The sequence below is a fragment of the Rattus norvegicus genome, chromosome 1 (genome assembly GCF_021556685.1).
Source record: "Rattus norvegicus strain SHRSP/BbbUtx chromosome 1, alternate assembly SHRSP_T2T, whole genome shotgun sequence".
Lineage (NCBI taxonomy): Eukaryota > Metazoa > Chordata > Mammalia > Rodentia > Muridae > Rattus > Rattus norvegicus.
In genome coordinates, this window is record NC_141534.1 from 80,368,703 (window position 1) to 80,396,135 (window position 27,433).

At 47.9% G+C, this 27,433-nt stretch overlaps 2 protein-coding genes across 11 annotated transcripts in view; one reads left to right on the top strand and one right to left on the bottom strand.

Moving 5' to 3' along the window:
- Tmem150b (transmembrane protein 150B) lies at positions 1-9,711 on the top strand. 8 transcript variants are annotated; one of them, XM_087554267.1, is made up of 7 exons: positions 34-482; positions 814-1,171; positions 1,487-1,546; positions 1,636-1,703; positions 2,110-2,237; positions 5,024-5,207; positions 8,848-9,570. In XM_087554267.1, exons 2-7 carry the CDS (start codon positions 1,104-1,106, stop codon positions 9,054-9,056), a joined length of 717 nt encoding a protein of 238 aa, XP_087410393.1. In that variant the 5' UTR covers positions 34-482; positions 814-1,103; the 3' UTR covers positions 9,057-9,570. The 8 variants fall into 8 exon arrangements, 4 of the variants coding, with proteins under 4 accessions (XP_087410393.1, XP_087410397.1, XP_087410401.1 ...); XM_087554271.1 differs by having other exon boundaries at positions 51-482; positions 1,095-1,171; XR_015622109.1 differs by having other exon boundaries at positions 52-482; positions 2,110-2,398.
- The window catches only part of Brsk1 (BR serine/threonine kinase 1), a 26,228-nt gene continuing 8,056 nt past the window's right edge, over positions 9,262-27,433 (bottom strand). For 2 of the 3 annotated variants that reach the window (XM_087581321.1, XM_087581314.1), the window contains 15 exons: positions 26,837-26,953; positions 26,703-26,736; positions 26,552-26,620; positions 21,279-21,425; positions 20,787-20,818; positions 20,236-20,406; positions 19,300-19,397; positions 18,930-19,089; positions 18,700-18,760; positions 17,955-18,324; positions 17,502-17,550; positions 17,280-17,403; positions 16,120-16,318; positions 14,760-14,849; positions 9,262-9,921 (listed from right to left, as the gene is read on the bottom strand). In XM_087581321.1, coding sequence (XP_087437447.1) covers positions 9,764-9,921; positions 14,760-14,849; positions 16,120-16,318; positions 17,280-17,403; positions 17,502-17,550; positions 17,955-18,324; positions 18,700-18,760; positions 18,930-19,089; positions 19,300-19,397; positions 20,236-20,406; positions 20,787-20,818; positions 21,279-21,425; positions 26,552-26,620; positions 26,703-26,736; positions 26,837-26,953 — 1,879 coding nt within the window. In that variant the 3' untranslated portion in view covers positions 9,262-9,763. The remainder of the gene's footprint in view (positions 9,922-14,759; positions 14,850-16,119; positions 16,319-17,279; positions 17,404-17,501; positions 17,551-17,954; positions 18,325-18,699; positions 18,761-18,929; positions 19,090-19,299; positions 19,398-20,235; positions 20,407-20,786; positions 20,819-21,278; positions 21,426-26,551; positions 26,621-26,702; positions 26,737-26,836; positions 26,954-27,433) is intronic. The other variant, NM_001127337.1, reaches the window with a different exon arrangement.

The window sequence follows — 27,433 nt, forward strand, 5'->3', positions numbered from 1 at the left end:
CTCTTGTTTCCGGAACAAGTGCTTTTATCCACTGAGTCATCTATCTCTCTAGGCCCTAGTCCCAGCACTAGGAAGGCTGAGATAGGAGGACCTTGCCTTTCAAGCCAGTCTAGGCTATGTACTAAGATTCTGTCTCAGAAAACAAAGAAAGATGAAGGAGCTGCTTGTGGAGGAAGAGATTTCAGATGGGGATCTTACCACCATTATGTCCTTTCACATTCACCCTGCCCATTTTGGGGAACTCTTGTCAGAACAGAAAAAGAAAGTGTGAGGGGAAGGAAAGAGGAGAGGAGGATGTGGGGTGGAAGCATCAAGACTCCACATCAAGCAACCCAAAAGACTGAACCCAGAACGGACAAGCAGACTGGTGGTATGAGAGTGTAATTCCGGCTATTCAGGAGACAGACAGGATGGGAACATCACCAATCCCAGGTCAGCTGGGGCTATAGAAGGATCCAGAACTAAGAGACCAGCATTTGCTGGTAAGTACTGGTGGCTGGACTTCAGAAGATGCATTCCAGGGGTCTGTATGTAGTTTGTGGGGAGGATAAAGTACCTGGGGAATTTGGACGTTGAACCCACAAAACTGTAGGAAGGAAGTTAGGGGCTCCCTGAATCAAGGGTGTTGCTATTACGAATCTGAGACCGGAAGTGGTTGTTTGTGTGGCTCACAGAAGGTGACTACTGATTAGACCCAAGGCCCAATATCTCATACACACTCAGCCTGGACTTTGCCTCTTCGGGAATGCGGACGCCTGCCTTCTTTTGCCACACCTGGAATCAAAGCCCTTTTTTCCTGTAACTGTCACTCAGGTTTAAATATATCAAGGAAGTGGAGAGAATTTGAAGGAACTTGGAAAGGTGAGGGGCCTAAGGGAACCAGGAGCCTGGGAACTGGCAGTGAAGAGGCAGGAAAACAGACAAACATCATTGATTAGGACTGAGGAAGATAGGGAGAAGAGCCCTGAGCAAAGGCTGGCCTGCATCAGCCTTCCAGCTAGTGGGGCCACTGAAGCAGGAGTCCATCCTCAGCACCACACGCCTGAAGACTGCTTGCTGACGTGGGAAACCCAGCTTCTTAACTTCTACTGCAGAGCCCAGCAATGTGGAATTACCTCTCCTTGCTGCCTGTCATCTTAGCTCTGTGGGCTATAGCTGGCATCTGGATTGTGTAAGTAGCAGGGGCCCTAAAGGATGCTTGAGTCTGAGGGAAGAAGATTGGCATCCAGACTTTTGGGTCTGAAGGAGGGCTTGATTCCTGGGTCTGAGGGAGGAGGGCTGGAGGCTGGACTCCAGGGTCTGAGGGAGGAGGGCTAGTGTCTGGACTTTTGGATCTGAGGGGGGACAGCTGGTTTTGGGATGGCTTCTTGTGACACAGGATGGGGGCCAGAAGTCCATTAACACAGTGAAGTGTTTTGTTTGGCGAACAGAAATAAGAGTTATCCCTAAGATATCTTTACTGACTTCCTATATTCCTCCCTCTCAGTTTTGCAATTGCTGTGGTTAACGGTTCTGTGGACCTCGAGAAAGGCTTCCCCTTTATCAGGTTGTTATGGCTGAGGGAGTGGTGGGGGAGACAAATAGAGGGTCTTGTCTGGGAGGAGCCAAAGGATTGACCCTGTTCTTCTTCTGCAGTAACTGTGGCTCTTACGCTCCCCAGAGCTGCATTTTCGGCCAAATCCTCAATACAGGAGCTGCTCTAGGTAAGTATTTCCAGACCTTTCCTTTCATTACCAGCCCAAAGCTGCCTAAAGGGTTCCTGTCTCCTCCTCCTCCAGATCAGAGCAACCGGCTTCCCTGAGAGCCAGGAGCCGCCTTCCCTCAGACCCCAAGGTTCAGGCCCCAGACCTCCTTCCTCATACCCAGGAGTCTAGATTCCAGTTCTCTTCTCTCAGATCCAGAGTCCCTCCCTACTCCAGCCTTTCTTTCTCAGACCCAGGAATCCAAATCCCAGCCCCTTTTCCTCAAACCTCCAAGCCCCGTACCTCCAAATCCCTTCTTCCCTTATCCTATGTTTAACTCCGACACCAGCCTTTTCCTGTTTCAAACCCTCTATTTCAGCTGCGAATCCTGTGATGAGTCTGACTCTTGCTCATGTCTTTTTTCTAGCTGTTTGGATCTGCATTGTGCGTTATCACCAACTACGGGACTGGGGTGTCAAAACGTGGCAAAACCAGCTAATTCTGTGGTCGGGGATCCTCTGTGCCGTGGGTACCTCCATAGTAGGCAACTTCCAGGTGAGATGCAACCTGGGGGACCCACCGCCGGAAACTGGACTACATTTCCCAACGTTTCCTAAGGCTTCTAGTGGCTTTTTCTGCGTACTCGGCTCGCAAGGCTTTCTGGGATTTGTGGTTCTCGCGACTCTTGCACTATAGAGGACTTTACGGAGTGTCCGGTATGTACTAGGTTGTGTTTTCAGAAACTTGTGGAACCCTCGGAGGTTGAGAGAATTTTATTGCGACCACCATTATCTGCCTTATTTCGTCATGAAATTATTGCAGTGTGGTACAGTGATTGAGTCTTATCAGAATCTCCACCGAATTCTATTCAGTTCCCGTTGGCTGTACCCTAGAGCGATCAGCTTATCTGTTGGTGGTCAGAAATGGACGGAGTCACAGATTCTAGTACTGGCATTCATGAAGATCTGTAAATTAACTTTAGAATGAATGAACGGACAGAGGGTAGGAAAAATCCCACTGGTCTATCTTGTCACTGTATTTTATATTCTGACTCTGATGTCCAGTCTCTTGCTGAAAAGATGGAGAGGTGAGGGCGGGCAAGACCACAGGATATTCAGACTGCCTCCAGGGTCATTTTCTTAACAACAATTTATTTGTTTGCTTGCTTATTTATTCCTATGTCTCTCAACCTATGACTATGTTATCGTTATCAGATTCCTTTCTTAAGGACTTTTTTTTTTTTTTTTGAGAGGGTCTCAGGTAGTCACGGCCAGTCTGGAACTCAATATGGACAGGTTTGAACTCCCCCAGACTTCCCGCTCTACCTCCTGAGTTCTGGGATTACAGGTGAATCCCACTCCTGTTTTATGGGGCACTGGGAACCAAACCTAGGCAAGCACTGTATGATTGGCTGCCTTCTCAGTCCCTAATATTACTGTTGTGCCTTTCCAAAGAACTTCCTTAGCCCTTTCTCTAGGCTTCATCTCCCTCCATGTTATTTGAGACAATCTGATCATGTATCTATGCTGAGTTTGAATTTGGGTGTCTCTTGTATCGGTCTCCACTGTTATGGCATTGTAGGGCAGTGCCACTACCCTCCCTGATCTTTCATGATTTTTTTTTTTTTTTTTTGGTTCTTTTTTTCGGAGCTGGGGACCGAACCCAGGGCCTTGCGCTTCCTAGGTAAGCGCTCTACCACTGAGCTAAATCCCCAGCCCATGATTTTTTTTTTTTTAAAAACAAGGTTTGTTTCTAGCTGAGGCAGTCCTGGAACTTACTATATAGCCAAGGACTGGCTTTGAGCTCAGCATCTTCCTGCTTCAGCTAAGATGGCATGTGGCATTAAAAAAACTTATGTAAAATATGATGATACATGCTTTTCATCCCAGCACACTGAAGGCAAAGGCAGGCAGATCTCGGAGTCCTAGGCTAGCCTGGTCTACAGAGAGAGTTCCAAGACAGCCAGGGCTACGCAGAGAGACCCTGTCTCAAAAAACTAACCAACCAACCAACCAACCAAATAACAAATAAACAAAACCACAAAAACAACCCCCCAAAAACCCCAAACCAAAAAAACCTACTTATATATATTTTAACATGTGTTTCTGTAAGTCACAAACCATTATGATAGCTAAGAGAATTTCACCTGTCAAGTATTGAAACTTGGACGTTGTTGAGCTGGTTCAGCGTGTGAAGGCACTTGCAACCAAGCCCAAAAAGCTGAGTTAGACCCTCACAACTCATATAACAGAAGGAGAGAACTGACTCTGGCACCTTATTCTCTGACCTACCACCTTGCCTCTACAAGTGAAATATTTAAAACAAACAAAATCCCACAATTTTGCTGGGCATGGTGGCTCAAACCTATTACTGCATTGCTTGGGAGGCTCAGGAGTTCAAGGTCATACATGTCAAGCTCAAGGCCAGCCTGGGTTCTGTGAGACCCTGTCTCTAGTGCTGGGACTGTAGTGAGGTAGGGTGATTGCCCTGATGCTTGAAATTCTAGGTTTAATCCAGAACTTGGGGTAAAAACAAACAAAAACCTAAAACAATGAGACTTTCCCCTTTGGGGTACATTTACCTCTCCTCACTTTGAGAATGCAAAATTTATTCTATGCATGTTTCCTGAAGTTCTACTTTGTGGGAGGTGCTATTATTGATAGTGAGGCTTGAACGATTAGATCTTCTGGAGGACCCAAACTTGGTTCCCAGCACTCATCGATTATAATTCCAGTTTCACTGGATCTAGCACCCTCTTTTGGCCTCCAGACATGTGGCATGCACATAAACACAAAATAATTTTTATGACTGCTTTGTTGAGCTGAGCTGATAAGGGCCAAGGTACCTATTCTGAAAGTTGGTGATAGGGTGGCAGGTTCTGTGTGTGTGTGTGTGTGTGTGTGTGTGTGTGAGAGAGAGAGAGAGAGAGAGAGAGAGAGAGGTAAGAGTGGTGAGAGAGGTGGGAGAGGTGGGAGAGGTGGGAGAGGTGGGGGGGGGAGAGAAGAGAGGAGGAAGTACATGTTTGCTGAAGTATGTGGGTGGAGGTCAGAGGATATCTTTTAGGTGTTACTTCGTTTCCTCTGTCAGTGCCTGAAATCATTTATTTACCAGCTAAGCTATTCTACCAGTCCCGAGTTTTGCATTTTTTTTTTTTTTTTCAGAGCTGGGGACGGAACCCAGGGCCTTGCACTTGCTAGCAAGCGCTCTACCACTGAGCTAAATCCCCAACCCCGAGATTTGCACTTTTAATTATAACTGTTGGACTGGTTCAAAGTCTCTTATTCCTCTCATTCTCCTGCTGTTGCCTTAATTTTATTCTCAATTCTCCTCCCTTCCCCTAGGAGAAGAACCAGAAGCCCACACACCTGGCAGGGGCCTTTCTGGCCTTCATCCTGGGCAACCTGTACTTCTGGCTACAGTTCTTTCTGTCCTGGTGGATGAAAGGCCTGCCCCAACCTGGGCCCCACTGGATTAGGCTTCTGCGCCTGAGTCTCTGCAGCCTCTCCACCATCCTCATCGTGACCAGTATCCTTCCTGGGGGTGAGGACTGGTCAAAGATGGCTTCTCTTTGGGCTTGTTGCCTTTGTTGTGTACCACAGTGGGTGTCCCTTCATGTGTCTGGGCCTTAGTGTCCATCAAGGATTACAGCTCCCAAGCAGTGGAAACCAGGCACGGTGGCACAAGCCTGTAATCCTAATACCAGGGAGGAAGGATTGTGAGTTCAAGGCCAGCCTAGGCTATGTGGTAGGCCTTTGTCCCAGAAACAAAACAAATGTAGTGGATAGGACTGATCTTGAAGTCAGATTGGTTGCTCAGGAACCTCGATTTTTCCATATACTACTTCTGCTGGTTTCTTACATCCCTGAAGTGTCTCGGTTTCCTCACTTATGAAATGCAGGTAGCTGAGGCTGAGGCAAAAGGATCACTGTGAGCCCGAAGCAAGCCTATGCTACATAGTGAAAATGCAGGTAGTTAACAAGCAGACCTCAGTATGTGAGGATGAAATAGAGCTCTGTAAGATGCTTAGATGTATACCCGGCGTGGAGCATGTGCATTAGGGGAAGGTTCTGTTAATAATCGGTTGGGAGGGACACCAGCCAGGCATGTCCAGCGTCTTTCTGAGTGCTAAAGAGCTGCAGCAGACTCAGACAAGAAAAGTTTCTTGGACACGGTGAGAGAGACTCCTGGCTGGGATTGGTGACAGGTTGCAAATGAATTGTGCGCTCCAAAAGATCAGTTAGTTCCTCAACCATCTTTTCCCAACACTTTTCCCAGAGTGTTCATATAAGCCACCCAAAATGGCCTAGATGGGAAGGAGTATTTACTCTGGCATAATCAGAAATGTTATTATAGTCAGTCAGCAGTGTGTGCGTGTGTGCGTGTGTGTGTGTGTGTGTGTGTGTGTTGGTGGTGGTGGTGGGAGAATATGTAAAGCCAGCTACGCCATCCAGGATGGCTTCAAACTCAAAGACGACCTGGGACTTTGGTCTTCCTGCCTCTTCTAATTACTAGGATTCTAGGTGTGGGGTGCCACACCTTGCTTTTTCGCCCCAGGTTCTGAGGGCTGAAATCAAGGTTTTTTCCGTGTCAGGCAAGCCCTCTACCAATTAAGCTACATTCTCCAGCCCCACCTCACCCCTTGTAAACATTTATTTGGTGTGTGCCTGTGAATCTATGTGTGTGGGTGCTCCTGGCCACAGCACTTACGTTGAGATTTTTGTTTTTTCCTACCATGTGATTTCTTGGTGATTTTTCTGCCATGTGATTACAGGGTTGGTGGGAAGCCCCACCATCCCTTGCTGAACCATCTTGCCTGCCCCAGCCTTCGGCCTCTTTATGAGATCTGCTATTTTATTTGGTGGGTATAATTGTTTGCTAGCGTTATGGATATGCATCATTTGTGTGTCTGGTGCCTACAGAGGTCAGAAGGTGTTGAACCCCCTGCAACTAGAGTTATGAATGGTTGGGAGCCAACATGTGGGTGCTGGTAATCAAACCCAGGTTCCTTCTGTCTGTCTGTCTCTCAGGGTTTTTTTTTTTTTTTTTTTTTTGAGACATGGTTTCTCTGTGTAGCCCCGGCTATCCTGGAACTTACTGTGAAGACCATGCTAGCCTCGAATTCAGAGGTCTGCCTGCCTCTGCCTCCCAAGTGCTGGGATCAAAGCAGTCAGTATTCTTAAGCATCGAATCATTCTCCAGGGTTTGCCTGCCACTTTTTAAAAAAAATTATTTATTTTATGTATATGAGTACATTGCAGCTGTCTTTAAATACAGCAGAAGAGGGCATCAGATCCTATTACAGGCAGTTGTGAGCCACCATGTGGTTGCTGGGACTTGAACTCAGGACCTCTGGAAGTACAGTTAGTGCTCTTAACCACTGAGCCATCTCTCCAGGCCTACCTACCCCCCCCCCCCCCCCCCGGAGCTGAGGACCGAACCCAGGGCCTTGTGCTTGCTAGGCAAGCACTCTACCACTGAGCTAAATCCCCAACTCCCACCTGCCACTTTTAAGAAGCTTTTAAATCCATGAAAGGAGCCAGATTTGGTGAAAAGTTGTAATGCTAGCACCCGGAATGCTGAGGCAGGAGGATGATTTCTGTGCCAAGCAGACCGTATCAAAAAGCTAAAGATACAGCTCAGTGATAAAGAGCTTGCCTAGGAAAGGGGCTGGGTTCAATATCTAGACCCCTTCCAAAAAACTGGATTGTGCAGGTAACTTTAATAAGACTTTTAGAGAAGAATAACTTACAGACGGACGAGGAAAATACATTAAAAAAAAAAAAAAGCATGTGTAGATCCAGGGAGTGGTGGCACACATCTTTAATCCCAGCACTCAGGAGGCAGAGGCAGGAGCATCTCTGAGTTCAAGGCCAGCCTGGTCTACAGACCAAGTTTCAGAATAGCCAGAGATACACAGAGAAAGTCTCAAAAAACAAAACAAAGGATGCATAGAAGGGCAAGATGGCTGTGCAGTAAATAAATGCACTGAGTTAGATCCCTTCATGGTGGAAGGAGAAAATGATTCCCTTGGGTTGTCCTCTGATCTCCACATAGTACATGAATAGGGAAATTCATTGATAGACGATGCGGATGGAGGAAGTGGGGGATGGGACTGGTGCTGTGTGAGGTTCCGGCAAGAAAGAAACCATTGTCCCTTCTGGGCTGTACCTCTGAAGGTAAGAGAATGAGGAGCTTGTTCCTTTTCTTTTCTTTCTCCCCCCTTGGAGATAGGGTCTCACACCAGAACTCTGACTGGCCTGGAACTCACTGTGTAGATTCAGATTTACATGAGGTACCACCACCAGCTAAAGGTTTAAGTTTAAGGAGTTGAGGGAACCTGTCTGAAGCAGCAGGGGGCGATGGGGAGAGCAGACAGAGGGTGATCACAAGCCTTAGGGACTAGGGAATTCCCAAGTGTCAACTCATTTCTGAGGGGAGAGTGGGGTACCTTAGAAAGAGGAACAGGTTTAGGCCAATGAGATTCTGTTCTGTTAAGGAGTTCATGTGGAGGAGGAGCTATGGGTCACAAAATAGGAAGGAAATTATAAATAGCCTGAGACTGGTGGGGGCTGAGGATGTAGCTCAGTTCGTAGAATGCTTGCTTGCCTCCTGTGCAGGAAGCTCTAGGTTCATTCCCCAGAACTGAATCAACAAGTTATGGTGCCAGATGCCCAGAACTCTAACATTAGGGAAATGGACACAGGATTGAGATTTCAAGGTCAGTGTCAGCTACATACTAACTTCAAGGCAAATCTGGACTACATGACAGCCTGTCTCAAAATAAACCCAAACAAGGGGAAAAAGAGAAACCAAGCAGCAATGCATGTGGAGGTCGTCGAAATGGTACTTTTCTTGGGAGAGTCATTCTGGGATCGGGAAGGATCCAGAATGGAAAATGGGTTTGGAGTTCTCCAGTGCTAATCGGAGTCACCAGAGAGGACAAACAGAGGAACTGATGGAGAGGAAGCAAGGTTTGGAGGGCAATGGGGATAACAGCTATAATTCCTTTGAAGGGATGTGGGTGTGAAGTGTGACTAGTCATGCCAGGAGAGGGGAGCACCTCATAGGACCAAAGATGTGCTGATGCCAGCCTGCAGTGTCAGGGCCTCTGAGGTGGGCCCTGGGCTTTAGCATGTGCCGTGTGACCCTTGACACTGGTGTGAAGTGATTGTCCTGCACTCCCTGCACATGCGCTCTGCCTCGGCTATCTGCGAGTGGACAGTGGCCATGTTGCTCTTTGTGCTCTTTGGCTTCTTCGCCGTGGACTTCTCCAGCTTCCGTGGCTGCACCCTGCACTTACAGCCCCACCTGGACTCCAGCCTCCAACAAGCTCCCTCTGGGTCTCCAAATATACAGATGGCAATGGTGCTCTGACCAGGCCCCACACTACTGGTAGAGGAAGAAAGATGGAGCCATCCCAGGCTCGCCGAACAGTATGCTGGAGGCTGATGTGGACAGCCTGATGAGTGCACGGCGAGGAGGACTTGTGCTCACTGCTTAGAGAGGCAGTACCTTGGTACCCACCTGTCCCTGTGATCAGAAGCACCCCAGGAATTGAGAGGCGAAGGCCAGCCAGCTGTCCCTGATCAAGGCTATTTATTTTTGTTGTTGTTGTTGTTGCCGCCGGCGGAATCAGACACGGACGCAGGCAGGATCACGCGAAACCAGAATTCCTTCCGGGAGAGCAAATCCGTACAGAAGGTCATAGGGGAGTGGGAGAAGGACCTGGTGGGGAGCAGGGGCCCATGAAGGGGAGTGGGGGTTGGGGATGACACAGAGACAGAGGGCCCTGTCCGGATCTGCTAAGCCACCCCCATCCCTCCCCCACCCCACCCGCAGAGTTTGATCAATAAATAAAATAATAAATAAATTAATAAATAAATAAAAACAGCTCCCACCCCCTTTTTGCCCTAGAACCTCCCCCCATTGGGTATGGCCCCTGGAGCCCTATCCCTGCAGGGCAAGGCCAAGTTTTGTGTCCCCCCCTCCCAACATACTCCTTGGGCCTTATATACAGATTCACAGTAGGGGGGCAGGGAAGGGGGTGGAGGGGGTTCCCCTCCTTCCCTGGCCCCCTGGGGTCAGGGTAGAGGGGTTCCATTGGTGGCCAGGAGCTTCTTGTCCTTAGAGGGTCCTCGGCGGGGAGAGCTACTCAGATCAGGGTCAGGGCGGCCTGGTGGAGGCTGCAGGCTTCGGGGTGGGGTACCAGCAGGCCGGGTCTGGGCTCCATTCTTCTCATCTGCAAAGGAGGAAGTAATTTTGCATGGGCAGACAGGCTGCTGAACACAGGTTGAGCTCCTGTTTGTTGGTCACAGTAGCACCAAGAAACCAAACTTGGGCTGGCAGGATGGTTCAGTGGAACTTGTCACCAAGCCCGATGATCTGAATTTAATCCCTGGGACCCATACAGATGGAGAGAGAGAACTGACTCCCACAAGTTGTTCTCTGACCTCTACATGTATACCATGGTGCTCACCCCCAATATACAAATAAACAAACGTTAACAGTAGTAATAACAACGACAATCATAATAGAGGTTGTTATGTCCACCATCTGTGGGACTTGAAGCCCCAAGACAGCTGCCACAGAGAAGCACACTCATTCCTACATGAGTACCCATGAGTTCCCACAGGTACATTCTAGCTTTGAAAAACCTGCCCAGGGGTTGGGGATTTAGCTCAGTGGTAGAGCGCTTGCCTAGGAAGCGCAAGGCCCTGGGTTCGGTCCCCAGCTCCAAAAAAAGAACCAAAAAAAAAAAAAAAAAAAAAAAGAAAAAAAAGAAAAACCTGCCCAGTTTGTCTGAGGCCCAGGCTAGCCCATTACAAGAAAGGCTCGGCTTTCAGGGGCAACCATAAGGCTTCAATACCCTTTATCTACAACTAGGTAACTCTACAGGAATGGGGCTCACAGTATTGTGAATTATTGGGGGGGGGGTGTCAGACCCTTCTGCTGACCTGAAGAAGGCCACACACTACATATCATATGTGGTAGCATGTGTGTGCACACAAGCTTATGTGAAACCAGAACTCTATACAGACCAGGCTGTATTCAATCTCAAAGAGATCTGCCTGCCTCTGCTTTCTGAATACAGGGATTAAATGCCATCAGGCTTGGCATCTTATCTCTTAGGTTACATTTTTTATGTACTTATTTTTTATGTATTTATGTATTATGTGGGGACACACACGTGCCATGGCACACAAGTGGAGGTCAGAGGATGGTTTGGGGAGTGGATTCTTTCATGGAACCTGGAACTTATCAGTTGGTTAGACCAGTTAGGGGTTCTGTTCCCATCTCCCCAGAGCTGGGGTTATAGGACTACACTGCAGTGGCTGGCTTCTCTTTTTCCTGGAGCTGAGAACAGAGCCTTGCCCAGCTAGGCAAGTACTCTGCCACTGAGTTCTGGGGATGAAATTTTCAGGTTGGTGTGCATCCTACTGATTAAGCCATTTTACTGCCACTGGGGTTTTCTTGTTTGTTTTGTTTTTGTTTTTCGGTGTGTTTTTTTTTTTTAAAGTGTTATTTATTTCATGAGTGGTTTCCTGCATGCATGTGCACCATGTGGATGCCTGGGGTCCACAGAGTTCAGAAGAGAACATCAGATCTCCTGGAATTGGAGTTCTGTATATTTAGGAGCAGCATGTGGGTGCTGGGATCTTCTGTAAGAGCAACAAGTGTTCTTAACCATTGGGCCATCTCTCTAGCCTGCCACCACCTGCCGTATTTTTTATTTTATTATTTTTTTGAGACAGGATCTCATATACTAGCTCAGGCTGGCCTTGAACTCTGTAGCAGACCTTGAACACCTGATCTTCCTGCCTCAGCCTCCCAAGTGATTGGATCACAAGTCAGGCTAACTTGTAAAGGACGGTCCAGATTAGGATACTGCAGGTGCAGAGATGACCTACCCTGATGTGAGCAGTACCACGCCAGGGCCTGGGATCCTGAACTGAATAAAAAGGAGAAAGAGAGCTGGACACCAGCATTCATCACTCTCTGTATCCTGACTGTCTGTGTGTGTGTGTGTGTGTGTGTGTGTGTGTGTGTGTGTTAGGACACCAGCATTCATCACTCTCTGTATCCTGACTGTCTGTGTGTGTGTGTTAGGACACCAGCATTCATCACTCTCTGTATCCTGACTGTGTGTGTGTGTGTGTGTGTGTGTGTGTGTGTGTGTGTGTGTGTGTGTGTGTGTTAGGGCTCCAGTGTGGAGTTCAGAGGACAATCTTTCAGGAATTTGTTTTCTCTCTCATCTGTGGGTCATGGGAACTTAATAACTCAGGTTATTAGGCTCAGTGGCAAGCACCTTTAAGTGCTAAGCCCTGTTGCCAGTCCCCACTTCCTGAAGTTGCTTTTGTAAGATATTCTGTTGTGGCAACCAGTCATTTAACTAATCCTCTTGGGCACTGATGTTGAGGCCTGAGTAACTTTGTTGTGAGAGTTACAGGTTTGTTTTTTTTGTTTTGTTTTGTTTTTCCAGCATCCCTGGTCCCCACCCACATGGTGTCAAAAACAATTTCCTGCCCTCCAAGTGAGACAGTCAAAAATGAGTCTCCACATACTGTCAAATGTCCCTCAGAGAGGCTGTGGTAGGCTGTATCCTGACAGATGTTCACTAAAGCTGGGAACCTGTAACAATGTTGAGACTATGTGTTGTGATTCAGGATAATCCCTGTGTGGGGGGAAGACTACCTTGGATTACCTGGGCAGACCTAGTTTAGTCACCTAAGTCCTTAAATGAACCAGTAATGTCAGGGGCAGAACCGTGTTACTGGTTCTGGAGGAAGTGGCCACAGTAAAGGTAGGAACTGCAGAGCGAGAGAGGGCAGCTCTCAGGAAGACAGGACAGCAGGCTGAAAATTGCATTGTTTCAGGGGTCACCGTTGAGGCAGCCATACATGCTGAACCCAAAGTCAAGACTAGCCCTGCTGAGAGTCAAGCCGCTAGTGTCCTCCGATGGCCGCTATAGTCATTCTAGATTCTCTTTGCCTGATCCCTTCTACAGGGAACAGAGGCAGAGGGTGCTCAGCTGATCGCACTAGACTCTTGTGTACCTAGTATGCTTCTTCCTCTTTCACCCTACAATGGAGCCTGCGTGACTCAGCAAACCTTTCATTCACACGAATTCTCATCTTTGTAGCTCTGGTTGCTGTGGCAGACACACCTTTACTACAGGCTAATGTTGTGTTCCCCATGATTCATACACTGAAACTATCACCCCTCAGTCCGTAGGGCCTGTGGGATTAGTGCCTTGAAATGATGAAGAGCCTCAGTGAAAGCCAGACTGCTAGTACACGCCTGTAATCCCAGCAGCTGGGACAGAGGCAGGAGGACCAGGAGTTCAAAACCATCTGAAACTACATTCCAAGCTTCAGACCAGTCTGGGATATATGAGGCCAAGTCTGGGAAAAAACCAAAATACAAATTACCCCTTTGTCCTTCCACCATGTTAGAGACACAGAGGCCCTCTGAGAACGTGGAAATGAGCTGTAGACAGATACAAAAATCTCTCTTGCTGCATTGACCTTGGACTTCCAGTCTATGAACAAAAATTCCTGAGTTGAAGAAATGGCTTAATGGCTAGGAGCCCTGGCTGCTCTTCCAGAGGACAAGCATTTCAGATCACAACCTTCTGTAACTCGGGATATGATACCTTCTTCTGCCTTCCACATGCACCATACATATACATGGTGCACAGACACACATGCAGGCAAAAACACCCATATATGTAAAATAAATAATACTATTTTTATTTTATTTATTTATGTATTTGTTTATTTGTTTGTGTTTTTGAGACCAGGATTCTCCATGTAGCCCTGGCTGTCCTGGAACCTACTCTGTAGACCATGCTGGTTTCAAACTCAAGAGTGCACCTGCCTCTGTCTCCTGAGTGCTAGGATTTAAGGCATGCACTAGCATTGCCCAAAACTGCTATTGAAAAAAAAAAAAACTAATTTAAAAAAATAAGTCTTTTATTTTTGAGACAGGGTCTCATGAATATCTGTCTGATCTTGAATTTGATACATACAGATGGGGATGACTCTGAACTCCTGATGCTCCAGACCCCACCTCTGAAGTGCTGGCTGACATTTACAGCAGCCGTGCAATGTCACTTCTGGTTTACGTGGTGCTAGGTTTGAACCCAGAATACTGTGCACGCTGGACTCTATATCTGAGCTACTGCCTCAGCCCCCTTGTTGCTTTTAAACAGTTTTATTAAGTGGCCAAAATGGCCTGGAACTAGTCCCTCAGGATAGACTTGAGTTTGTGGCAATCTCCCCGCCTCACCTCCTTCAACGTTTGGACTACAAGCATGTATGCATTTCCATACTCAGTTTCCTACGGCTTAAAAAGCCAACCAATTCACTTGTATGGTGATGACACACCCCTTTAATCCCAGCATTTGGGAGGCAGAGGCAAGCAGATCTCTGAGTTCAAAGTCAGCCTGGTCTACAGAGAGCGTTCCAGGACAGCCAAGGCTTCACAAAGAAAACCTGTCTCAAACAAAACAAAACAAATCAAAACAGCCACCCAGATCAAGTTTATTTGCATTTCTTTTTTTCTCCTGGGGATCGAATCCAGGACCTTTCTCATTGCTAGGTAAGCAGTCTACCTCTGAACTAACCTCTGGTTAGTTTATGTTATTCTCTTATGGAAATTTGAATGAATTACAAACACTTCCCTGAGGCCTACCCTCTGCTCTGCTCCCTGGATATCACAGGAAAACTATGTCCTTCTATGACAGTAGCATTTGGGTCCTACCAAGAGGGCCACCAACTTGTTCTATTTCCCCAGGTTTTAGCCCCTAGTTCCTGGTGGCAGATCTGGCTCCAGGGCTCTGTGGTACCATTGCTCCCAACTTGGGGACCACTGTCATTTTAGGGCCTTCAGGTAGCTGAGAAATTCCTTTCTTTGACCCCAGCCTCTTCGGGGAAAGCTATTCCCAACAGTACAGGGGAGACCTCAGCAAGACAGTAGCCAAAAGTCCAAAAAGTGGACCAGCCTAAGAGAAGCAGAGGGAGACTTGAGCTTGCACTGGTCACCCTGGATGTGTGCCCTCACACATCTGTCACCTACCTGCCAAGGCCTGCACGGAGGGCTGGTCATGAGTACTCAGCAACTGTGCCTGGATGGTCTCTACCACACGCTTGAACCGACGGCTAGGACCTGAGATAAGATGGGCAATCAGGAAACACAGTGACTGAGAGTTGGAGCAGGCAAGGTCCCTCCATAAGCAAGACTGTCCTCCTTTCGGGTTAATTTTCCTGACTCTGTTGGGACCCACATCAATAACTGGTTCTCCAGATGGATCTTGTCCTTAAGGAATACTTTTGCACCCAGACATCTTCATTTGATTATAGCAATAGGTGTTGGCTTCAATTTAAAATAGATGTTGTCGCTCATTTAACTTTCCTTAAGGATGTGGGGGGCCGGGTTAAAAAAACACGTGAGGGGCTGGAGAGATGACTCAGTGTGCAAGGGCACTGGTCACTCTTCCAGAGGGCTTGAGTTTGATTCTTAGCACCCACACGGTGGCTCACAACTACCTGTAACTCCAGCCCCAGGAAATCTGATACCTTTTTATGGTACACATGTCATGCACAGACATTCATGCAGAAAAAATACCCATACATATAAAATAAACATTTTTTAACATAGAAAAATAAGTGAGAGAAACAAACAAACAAAAGACAAACAAAAAACATCAAAAACAAACAAACAAAACCCCCAACCTAAAACAACAAAAATCTTGGCTGGCAGAATGGTTCAATGGGTAAAAGTATTTGTTGTCAAGTCTTACAACCTGAGTTCAATCCCAGGGGCCCACACAGTTGGAGAGAACTGATTCCCCAAAACTGTCCTTTGACCGCCACGTGATTACTGTGTCACACACACACATTGCAGCCTGATTTAGAAACTCTTAGAGTAAACTCACCTCCTGATCATAACATATTAAAATTGGTTACCAGTAACCAAGAATTGGAAAAAAAACTTATCTCTGCAGTTTTTCCTCTCTCAGGCTAACTCTTGATTGGTCATGGCTGCCTAGAGTTAAAATTCCGAGGCTACAGCTCAGCTGAGTGCAGGAAGAACTCCATGGATAGACTGGTGATGTCTGCTCTGGGTAGGGCCCTGATGCTTGAGGCTAGCATGCTCACTCTTCTATTAGAAGATGGAGATGAAAAGGTAGCAAGAAGCACTCTGTGGTTTTGTTCCCTTTGTGAAATGAGTGATCCCTGATACCCATGAACTATTTTCAAAATACATGTGATGGAAAGACTGGGAAAGGAAAGTGTGTGTGTTGTATGTGTGTTAGGGACAGGGGCACCCACAGAACCAGAGCATTCTGTGCTGATTCCCCTTCTTGCTGCCTTCCTGTGCTGAGATCCTATTTTAGAGATCCCGTTTACCCCAAAGCTGGTCAAGAGGAACTCACCGGAGATGAGAGTGAAGGTGACTGAGTAGATGCCACCTCCACTGCTACCATCTCTTCGGGGTGAGGGTTCTGGACCCTCAGAGGAGCTGATGTCCACCTGGAAGCGGACAGGCTTCTGGAAGACAGAGGGGCCACCGCTGGCCTTGTATTCGGCCCTGAAGCTGGTCTGTGACAGCACACTGTGACTCAGGCTAGGGATCTAGAAGGTAAGAATATAAATAAGGATGAGGTAAATCTAAGGAACAGATGACTGTTCTACACCTGGCTCTGGACAAGGAACAAGGCCCATCACAATGGTAATGGTAAGAGATAACAAAGTAGGCCTTGGGAGGACCCACTGCCCACTGCCTCACCTTCTACAGTTCCTCTGCCCTATGATCAGAAGAATGAATCCTAAATTCATGTGGTCTTTCCTTTCCTCCACAAGTCACATGTCTTAGTAACTGAAAATTCCAAAAGGGCTATGACTGGTAGTAAGTAGGAAGCGTTAAGGTTCATAGAGAAAGTTTTCTCCTCAGATCTTTTGGCATGGCATGGTGACTCGCTCATTTTTCATTGGTACTCAGGAACCTGTTAAACGTTTATTTATTTATAATGTATACATCATACAGTTTTCTGCCTGCATGTACTCCTGCAGGCCAGAAGAGGGCACCAGATCTGATTATAGATAGTTGTGAGCCACCATGTGGTTGCTGGGAATTGAACTCAGGACCTCTGGAAGAGCAGACAGTGCTCTTAACCTCTGAGCCATCTTTCCAGCCCTGTTATTTAGGTTCTTTTTTTTTTTTTAAAAGGATTTATTTTATTTTATTTGAGTACACTGTAGCCGTCTTCAGACACACCAGAAGAGGGCATCAGATCCCATTACAGATGGTCGTGAGCCACCATGTGGTTGCTGGGATTTGAACTCAGGACCCCTGGAAGAGCAGCCAGTGCTCTTAACCTCTGAGCCATCTCTCCAGCCCCCGTTATTTAGGTTCTTTATTCACTGCTTTTAGGCTGTGGGCCCAATCATCTGTTCCTGCCTCCCTGTGCCATAGTAACCAAGTCCACCTCTTGCTGGAAAACTACAAATCCCATGAATCTCAGAAGTAAGTCAGGCCAGGGATAGTGTTAGGGTGGTGTAGCTTTGCGGTCAATAGGGATGCCAGGACTCTCACCGACAGAAAGGCATGGACAATGTCCGCTTTGATGCTGCTGAGAGGTTTGTCCTTTAGCACGAGGAATATTTGTTCTTCTTTGTCCAAGGAGATGAAATTCCCGAACCAGGAGCGTTTTGCCAGCCTGGGTGGAAGGGGACAGATAGAAGGAGGAGGGTCAAGAAGACACTAAGAGACAAGTCCCCTTGGTTCCCACTTAGTTCCTTCCCTTGTTGAACTCACTCTGGAGAGGATTCTGGTGTCAAACTGGACATCTCCTCAGCGGTAGGGACTAGTTTGGGAGAGGAGAGAGTAGTCAGCACTTACTTATTATTTATCATCCAGCACCCTGTGGGTTCAGTCATCTCCCAAATGGCAAACCCTAACTCCAGTAGTCTGATCTAGTCCTTCAGGATAGGCAGTGGTGCTACCAGGGTGGATACTAAGTCCCTATGGACCAATGAGTAGGCAACCAAGAAGAGTACACTGTGGCAGGACATGTTCCCATGTCCCTCCAGCCCCCAAACCTGTCTCTCTCCAAACTTTATCATCGGTATTCGTGTTGGGACTTGGGAAGCAGGCTCTTTCCTAAAGACCCCCAAGAAATTTCCCGTATGACAAGACGTTTAGCCCCTCCTAACCACATTAGAATCCAGCAGTTGCCAAACCCAGACCAGCATCTGCTGAGACCCTTACCCTGCATCTTGCGCCGGTGGAAGCGAGGGGAGCCCAGGAAGCTGTTGCGGATGGAGTTGAGACGACTTCTCCAGGCGGCTCCCCCGACGCCACCGCCTGGGCTGGGAGGTGGTGTAGTTCCTGGAGTCCCGGTAGGGCTGGCTCGAGGCGTGTGCAGAGGTGAGTGCAAGGGGGTTCCGCCGGAGGAGCGCGGGGAGCCTGGTGGTCCAGGCAAGGGCGTGGAACGGGCACTGGGAGGTGGTGGCTGCTCTCCAGCGCCCCCACCTCTGGGGCCCCGAGAAGGCAGCGTCTGTGTTTTGGAAGTTGGGGAGCCTCCACCTCTAGCCTCATCTCCAACGCCTGGCTCCGGTGAGAAGGAAAAGACCGGACTCTGTAGACAAGTAGGACCTAGTGAGAATTCGGACTTCAACTTCCCGGAGGGAATTGTGTTTGGGAGTATTACTAGCACAGACTCGCTGGGGAGGACTGCAAGACATGCTGGGAGTTGTAGTTCAATCAGCCCCACCCACGCTCTGGATTTGAGGCACATGCACTGTCTCCAACCAACCCACTAAGGCTGCCAAGCAGAGACTGGCATGCTGAAGGTACTCAAAGAACTTCTGATAAATGATTAAAACCCCCCAGGCATATACAAACCCAACCCTGAGAAGAAAAAATGGTGTCTTTGACACTTCTTGGGCAAGAATGTCTCATGGAACTGTATTTTCTGTTGATTTCTCTTAATTCTTTGAGGGTCTAGTCTTACCCTTGGGCTGCTTAGAGGGCTGGAGGACAGACCAGTGGATGCTCCACTGACGCTGCGGGATCTGTTTACAGGGTTAAAAAAAATTATCTGAGAGTGTTTCAGAAGGTTCAGCTGTTTCTCCATTTCCATGTCCTCCCAGATGAGGGACCAGGCACAGGAGGTTGCAATGCTCTGCTCCCTCTATATTCTGGGACTGAAGATTCTTCCAGAGGGGACAGCCTCTCTCTCACCTCTGACTGTGCTGGGCCATCTCCAAGGCCCTTCTGGTAGGCACTGGAGAGCCACCACTCCCAGCATCTGTGATGCTGAGGACTTCCATGGACTTCCGCTCTGGCCTCCGTTTCCCGTGTCTGCTCAGCATGGGGGAATCCACACGCTTCCGAGGTGGGTCTGAGGGAGAGTTAGTCACCCACCCAGTAGGTAAGTTTGCCCAGGTATACACAGAATATATATGACTGCCTTGTAAACAGATGGGGAAACTAAGACCCAGAGCAGAGAGAGGTTCTCATGTCTAGTTGTCTAAACATAGACTTCCAGGGCCTACAGCATCCTCCTCCCTCAGGAATCCTAGGATCTGGACTGCCCTATCTGTCTTCTTACCAACATCATTCCGAGGAGGCAGGTCCTGGTCTTCACAGCTAGGGTACCGCTCTTTCCGATCCAAAAGCAAATAATAGATCATCTTTTCTTGGTTTTCCCTAAGACAGGGAAGAGGGAGGCGGTTAAGGGAGGACCGAGGTCAGCAACAGTACCCAGGGCTGGAGAGATGGATAAAGGTGCTTGCTACTAAAGTTTGATCCCTGGGACCCACATGGTGGAGAGAGAGGACCAAGCTCCTGCCAAGTTATCCTCTGGTCTTTACACCCTCCTCCCATACATAATTAAAAGCAATGAAAAACAAAACAACCATGTAAATGAGGAAGTTTGTATCTGAATAAGACCTCCTCTTCCTTCCTCCTCCCCTCCCTCCTCCCCTCCCTCCTCCCCTCCCTCCTCCCCTCCCTCTCTCCTTCTCTCCCTCCCTCTTCTCTCCCTCCCTGCCATCTGCTGTGGCTCTTCCAGCTCAGGCCACCTCATAGATCTGCCCCCATATCCAAGGGCACAAGTGCAGGCCTTCTCCCGTGGACCAAGGAGCCCAGACCCCCGTCCTTCTCCTTTAGACTTTCGAGCCCACTGCACCACAGTCCCTCCAGTCCAAGCCCCTAGCTGTCCTCCCTCAGACACAGGTGTTCAGGTCTTATTTCTCTTTTTGGACCCAGAATGTAATTTTTTCACATAAGCCAACATAGTTGGCTTCCTATGGTCCAATGTACATCACGACTTAAGTACTTATTAAGTTCTAAGTAACGAAGACACCATCCATGCCTGTCTCAGCATTAATACTTTCTCTGAGTATTTCCAGACTGCAATTGCTCCCTAAATTTTGTCCCTAAAAGTGGATGCAGCTCGCCCCCTTCAGGCTACATAGGGAACTGCCACAACCCATTCATCCAGTATAGTGGGGGCACTGCTGAAAAGGATTTTAGGAGCTCTTACTCCTCACTTCGCAGTTCTCTGTGTAGCCGCTCGCGGTCTCTGAAGCAGCCCAGAGACGCCATGCTTTCCAGAACGTCAGGGTCCAGCTCGCCATTGGAAGGCAGGCTCCGCATAGCTACTCTGCGGCCTGGGGCTGGCTCCAGGCAAGGGTCTGGTTCGTGTTTCCCGCCCCTGGAATGGTGCAGGAACAAATGCTTTGGAGAAAATAGCATCTGAAATAGAGCCTTTATCATCCTAGGTTTATGTCCTATGCCCAGACTACTCATCCCAGGATCTGGAGATTCTGGCTCTCCAGCTTTACTTCCTTAGACTCAGGGGGTCCAGTTCTCTGACTCAAGAGTGCTGGATTCTCCACACCCGCCTCTGGTCTCCACACCCTGGCCTCTTTTTAGCTTTGTCCTCTGCCTGTACTCTGAAGTTTCAGACTGTAGTTCCCTCCATCCCACCCCACCATCAGGAACATGGCATCCCACCCTCCACCTTTCTCTCTATTCTGACCCCAGTGCCCTACCTCCCGCAGGTACCCAACTGCTCAATTCCCTCCTACTCACAGATACCAAGGATGTTTCTGAATTTGCTCCAGCTGTGAAGGGGTGGGTCACAGAGAAGCAGAAATTAGGTCATATACAAACAGAGGGTGAGCAATTAAGTAAAATTGATTAGCATTGGCTCTGGGAGGTCACTGACCCATCATTTCCCAATCTGAGGCAGAGTGATATCATGTCTGCCCCTAGTGGTGGTAAAGCACCTGTAGACTGACCATTTTTAAGAGACACCCCCCCTTCCCCCGTAGCAGTTTCCTGCATGCACAGTGCCAGCATTTTCAACCCCTGCCTCAACTCTCAACCCGCCGTGCCCAAGGCCTGAGATCCCTGGTCTAACTTGGGAATGATTGTCTAGTTTTTAGGTTTTACTGGTTCTTGGGCTTGTCACTTAACCGACAAACTCAGTCAATCCCAGGATTTACAGGCAGGCCCAGGAAGCTCTCTTAGGATTCTGCCATCTCAGGAACATTTCTCTTCCACCAGTTCCTCCCTGCTTACACTGAGCCTTTTCTCGGGCTCCACTTCAATCATCCCTCTCAGGAGGCTCTGGCAGTCTGGAGGGATGAAGTGCGGCATGTGGAAGACACCACGTTTCACCTTCTCTAGTAGCTGTCGTAGGTTGTCATCATCGAAGGGCAGCGCCCCCTGTGCAAGACATCATCAAGAACCCTGAGGTCAGTGGTTCTCAACCTGTGGGCTGCAGCCCTTTGTGGGGTTATAGGCATGCACCACCAGGACCAGTTTATGTAGTTCGGGGATGGAACCAGAGGCTTCATGTGTCCCGGGCAAGCAATCCACCAAGTGAGCAACACCATTGGGTCTTTCTTTATGGCAGTGTTTCTCAACCTGTGGGTCATGACCCCATTGGCAGGTCAAATGACCTTCTCACAGAGGTCGTCTAACACCATCAGAAAACACAGATGTTTGCATTTCAGTTAGTAACAGTAGTAAAATCACAGCTATGGAGTAGCAACCAAAACAACTTTACAGTCGGGGGTCACCACAACTGTACATGAAGAACCATACAAAGGGCCAGAGCTTCGGGAAGACTGAGTGTCACTGCCTTAGGTGGAGCTTAAGACTGTCCAGGTGATGGGCTGGAGAGACGGCTCAGTGGTTAAGAGCACTGACTGCTCTTCCAGAGGTCCTGAGTTCAACTCCCAGCAACCACATGGTGGCTCACAACCATCTGTAATGGGATTCTATGCCCTCTTCTGGTGTGTCTGAAGACAGCTACAGTGTACTCACATAGATATAATCTTTAAAAAAAGATTGAGAGTTTGGGAGGACACTTAGTATCCTCACCTACATGGGCTGGAGATGTAGTCCAGCTGTTGAAGTGCTTGCCTAACTTCCATGAAGCCCTGGGTCCCACTCCCAGCACCAGTGTGGTGACACAGGCCTACAACCCCAGAACCTGGGAGGTAGAGGCAGGAGGATCAGAAGTTCAAGATCATTTCCGGTTACATAGTGAGCTTGGGGCCAGCCTAGGTGATTTTACACACTGCTACAAACAAAAGCCACATTAAAACCAAACAGGAACAAAACAAAAATACATCAAAACCAAAATAATCCTCGATCTAAATCCTCATGCACACCTTCAACCCCATCACTCGGGAGGCAGAGGCAGGTTGATCTTTGTGAGTTTGAGGCCAGCCTGGTCTACAGAGCAAGTTCTAGGACAGCCCAGGTTAGAGAGAGAAACCCTGTCTTGGAAGGCAAAAAACAAAAAATATTAAAAAAAATCTAGTGATTTATTTTTATTTATGTACTTTGGTATTCTGCCTGCATATCCTGTGTGAGGGTGTCAGATCCCTTGGAACTGGAATTACAGTTGTGAGCCACCATATAGGTGCTCAGAATTGACCCAGGTTCTCTGGAAGAGGATCTAGTGCTCTTAACTGCTGAGCCACCTTTCCATCTCCAAATTTGTTTTTATTTAGATGTGTGTGTGTGTGTGTGTGTGTGTGTGTGTGTGTGTGTGTGTGTGCGCGCGCGCAGGTACTTTTGGAAGCCAGAAGAGGGAATCAGATCCTTTGGAGCTGGAATTATAGGCATTTACGAAGTGCCTGATGAGGATACTGGGACTTGACCTCACGTCTTCTGGAAGGGCAGTGAATGCTCTTAGCCACTAAGCCATCTCTCTAGCCCATAATCCATATATAAGTAAATAATGAATAGCCACACCAATAAAACAAGTGGGAGAGCCCAGGATGGTGTAATTCTAGTGCTCAGGAGGCAGAGGCAGCTGGATCTCTGTGGGTTTGAGGCCAGTCTGGTGTATACAGTGAGTTCTAAGCCAGCCATGGTTACCAGTGACACCCTGTCTCAAACTAGCTAACTAGCTAACTAACAAAGAGGCCCTGGTGGGGTAGTACATACCTTCAATTCCAGAACTTGGTAGAATGGCAGGCAACCTCGCTTGGTTGGAAGCCACCCTACCTGGTCTAAATACAAGGACCCTGTCTGAAACAAACATCAAACACACAAACAAGGAAGAAAGAAAGAAAGAAAAAAAAAAGGGGAGGGACGGCTGGGAATGTGTTCAGTTGGCAGTAGAGAGCTTTTCTACCAGGCAGAAAGTTGTGCATAATTCCCAGCACTGCATAAACGGGACATGGAACCGACACCTGTAGCCCTAGCCCTGGGACGAGGTAGAACAGGAGGATCAGATGCTCAGTGTCATCTCCAGTTACAATGAGGTCAAGGCCAGCCTGGGCTATGTGAGAACCTGTCTCAAATAGGGCCCTGACATGATATATAACCCAGGCATGCGCTGCCGAGCCTATGCACCAGAGTTGATCCCTGGGACCTACATGGTGAAGGGAAGAATTGCCTCCTGCTAGCTGTCCTCTGACCTCACCCATGCCTTGGATACCATTTTGAGTGCACACACCTCCTCTCCTCAAATAAATATGTGTTTAAAATAACAAAGAAAATAAGGAGAAACGGGGAAAATACAGGTGGAATGGATGAAGTAATGTTCAGGATTGGGACAGAGCAAGAAAGGGGTCTGGCTTGACCTAAGGCACCAGAGGAGGATTCTTGGGAGAGATTGAGTCTGAGGGCTTTCCCAAATGTTTTAAATGGTTGACCCTGGTATCGAGGGGCATGGACAGAATGCAGGTAGATGGGGAGAGGACACTCTCTTACTGGTCTTGAAGTCACACAGCTTGCCTTTGGCTCTGGTGCCTGATGGCACTGGCAGTGAGCCTCAGCTTCTCGCCTCTGTGTAAGGGATGTAAGGATTCTATTGGGAAAGGCTACGGGACGGATTAAAAATATCAGCCACAGCACAGCTGATCCTCACTACTCTTGGAAGTCCAATTTTATATAATCACTGTGATCAGAAAGTGAGTCCTGGAAGAGTGGGTCCTTGCTTCTGCTCAAAGCTAGGCTCCTTCTACTCTCTGCTCACAACCTTTTTCACGAAGGTCGGTCATTACTCTAAGTTGTTTGTAATGTGCTTTTTGTTGCTTGTCTGTTTGCAGGACTGGAGGGGGGACCCTGGGATCTTGCATTTAATTTAAATCTTCATAATTGTTGGTACTATAATTATTCACATGTAATTATTCAGTTTACACAATTATTTGATGAGGAGGACTGAGGCTTACACAAAGAGAGTGACTTACATGTCCAAGATGAGCAAGTAGTGATCTGAGCTCTGTTCTTTCCCTACTGATGACAAAAGGCTGAGTGTTGGGTCTGGAGATCTAGCCCAGTGGGTAGAGAGCTTGTCTAGTATACACAAAGCCCTGGGTTCAACTTCCAGCATGGTATCTACCTAGCCTTTAATCCCAGCATTTGGGAGGCAGAGGCAGGGGAAATTTGAGTTCAAGACCAGCCAAGTCTAGAGTGAGTTCCAGGATAGCCAGGGCTACACAGAAAAACCCTGTCTCAAAACCAAAGATAAACCAACCAATCAAACAAGCAAAAAACAAAACAAAACAACAACAATAAACCCCCCAAAACCCAAATGTGTCTGGAGAGATGGCTCATCAGTTAGGAGCACTTGCTGCTCCCACAGGGGTCTGGGTTTGACTCTCAGCATCTACATGCTGTCCTCATAATCGCCCATAATTCCAGTTCCAGGGGATTCAGACGCCTTTCCTAGCACCCACCGGCACCAGGCAAGCATATAGTTCATAGATAGATGCAGGCAAAACCCTGCATCTATACATGGAAAAAAAATCTTAAAAAGAAACAAACACTCTTGGGGGTTGGAGAGATGGCTCAGTAGTTAAGAGCACAGACTGCTTTTCCAGGGGACCCAAGTTCGGTTCCCAGCACCTACATGAGGACGTTTATAACCACCTCTAAGTCCAGCTCCAGGGAGTCTGACACCCTCTTTTAGTTCACACACACACACACACACACACACACACACACACACACACACACACACACTAAAAAATAAACCTTAATTAAGAAATGCTCAGAAGAAAGCTTGCTGCTGGACATGGTGGTGCACCCCTTTAATCTCAGCACTCAGAAAGCAGAGGCAGGTGGCTCTCTGTGAGTCAGAGGCTTGGTCTACAAAGGGAGTCTAGGACAGCCAGGGCTACATAGAGAAACCCTGTCTCAAAAAACAAAAACAAAAACAAAAGAGAGAGAGAGAGAGAAAGTTTGCTTTAAATGAATTAAGGGTTTATGACAGGCCAGCCCTGGGTCTTCAGAGTCAACTAAACAAATGCACGAAGATGAAAGTGACTGACATGAGCCCCGACCTGGAGGGAAGACAAGGCTTCAAGAATTATGCAACAAAATACATACTGAGAGCCCAGACCATGGCCAGGAAGAAGGACACTTATAGCAAGACCCACCTGGGGAAGGGGTGAGAGAGGGCAGAGGGAGGCTCTGGGAAGTGTGTGTGAGAAATGACCACGGGGCTGAGGGTTTACAGCAGTGTTGCTATCTACTAGGTGAACCACAGAACTGGTAAGGATGGAGGCCCGTTCTAGGCCTAGCATGTAAAGCCCTGGGTTTAGTCGCTAATGCTGCACAAACCAAGTGTGGTGGTACACATCGGTGACCTAAACATTTGGGAGGTAAAGGCAGGAGAATCAGGAGTTCAAAGCCACCTTTGCCTATCCATGAGTTTAAGGCTAGCCTGGGAGACATGGTACACTGCCTGACCCTCTCTGTATCAGTGCTTCTCAACCTGTGGGCGGCACCCCTTTGGGGGGTCAAACAACCTACCCCTAGGGGTTGCCTAAGACCACACAGATATTGACATTACAATTCATAACAGCAGCAAAATACAGTTATGAAGTAGCGATGAAAATAATGGTCGGGGGGACCATGACATGAGGAGCTGTGTTAAATAAAGGGCTGCATCATTACGAAGGTTGAGAACCACTGCTCTCTATAAAAATACACACATATATGCGGGAGATGTCACACACATATCCATACACATACATGGGAGAGATCATACATATATGTTTACATTTATGGGATCACAATACATATATTTGAGAAATATACATATACACACACACATGAGAAAAAAAATATATGTATCTCCATTCAGTCACACATGCATACAAATATTTAAGAGATTACACACACACATGCAGGCACACATGCACACATATACCTGTACTGGTGCACGATTATACACACACACACACATACATACTTTTTCTCTCTCTCTTTCTAAGATGTGGCGGGGGGTGTGGTGAGGTGGGGGGAGGATGCATGTAAGGTTCTATGCTCCGCTTGGTGACACTGTTCTACAGATACAGTGGTAGCAGCAAAAGGTGCCTCACCACAAGCAGGGCAAACAGGATGACTCCACAGCTCCACATGTCTGCCCGGCGGCCATCATACTTCTCCCCCTGAAAGGGCAAGAGTTGTCATTTCAACAGCATTTCTGTCCCACTGTCCACTCCTCTTAACCTCCCCGTACCCTTCACTCACCTTGATCACCTCTGGACATGCGTAATGGGGGGACCTGGAGAAAGAGAAGGATAGGGAGACAGCAAGAAGAGGCTATGAGCCCCAGCCAGCTTCTTTCCTTCCCAGGAGCTCATCGTGGAGGGACTCCCACTCACCCACAGCTGGTCTCCAGGAGGCTGTCCCCCACCTGCAGGGACGCCATGCCAAAGTCTGCGATGCGGATGTTGTTTTTCTCATCCAGCAGCAGGTTCTCTGGCTTCAGGTCCCTGTGACTAAGGCAGACAGGTAGGATTCAGCTTTGGATGCTCCAGGAAAGCCCATCCTCACTCACTCAGTGTCTCTTAAAGTGAGATTCTTTCATGTAGCTCAGGCTAACTTCACACTGATTATGTAGTTGAGGATAGCCTTGAAGTCCTGGTCTTCTTGCCTTTATCTCTTATGTTCTGGGAATACAAATATGTCCTATCAAGCTTGACGTGTGTGTGTGTGTGTGTGTGTGTGTGTGTGTGTGTGTGTGTGTGTGTGTGTGTGTGAGAATCATGCTACAAAGACTCAAACTGACATCTAATTTGAATCGATTTTTCTGCCTTACTCTCACAGGTACTGAGATAACAGGCATATGCCATCGTGCCCGATTCTTGCTCCTTTTTGAGTATGTGCATGTACCTATGTATGTGCATGTACCTATGTATGGGCATGTACCTATGTATGTGCATGTACCTATGTATGTGCATGTACCTATGTATGGGCAT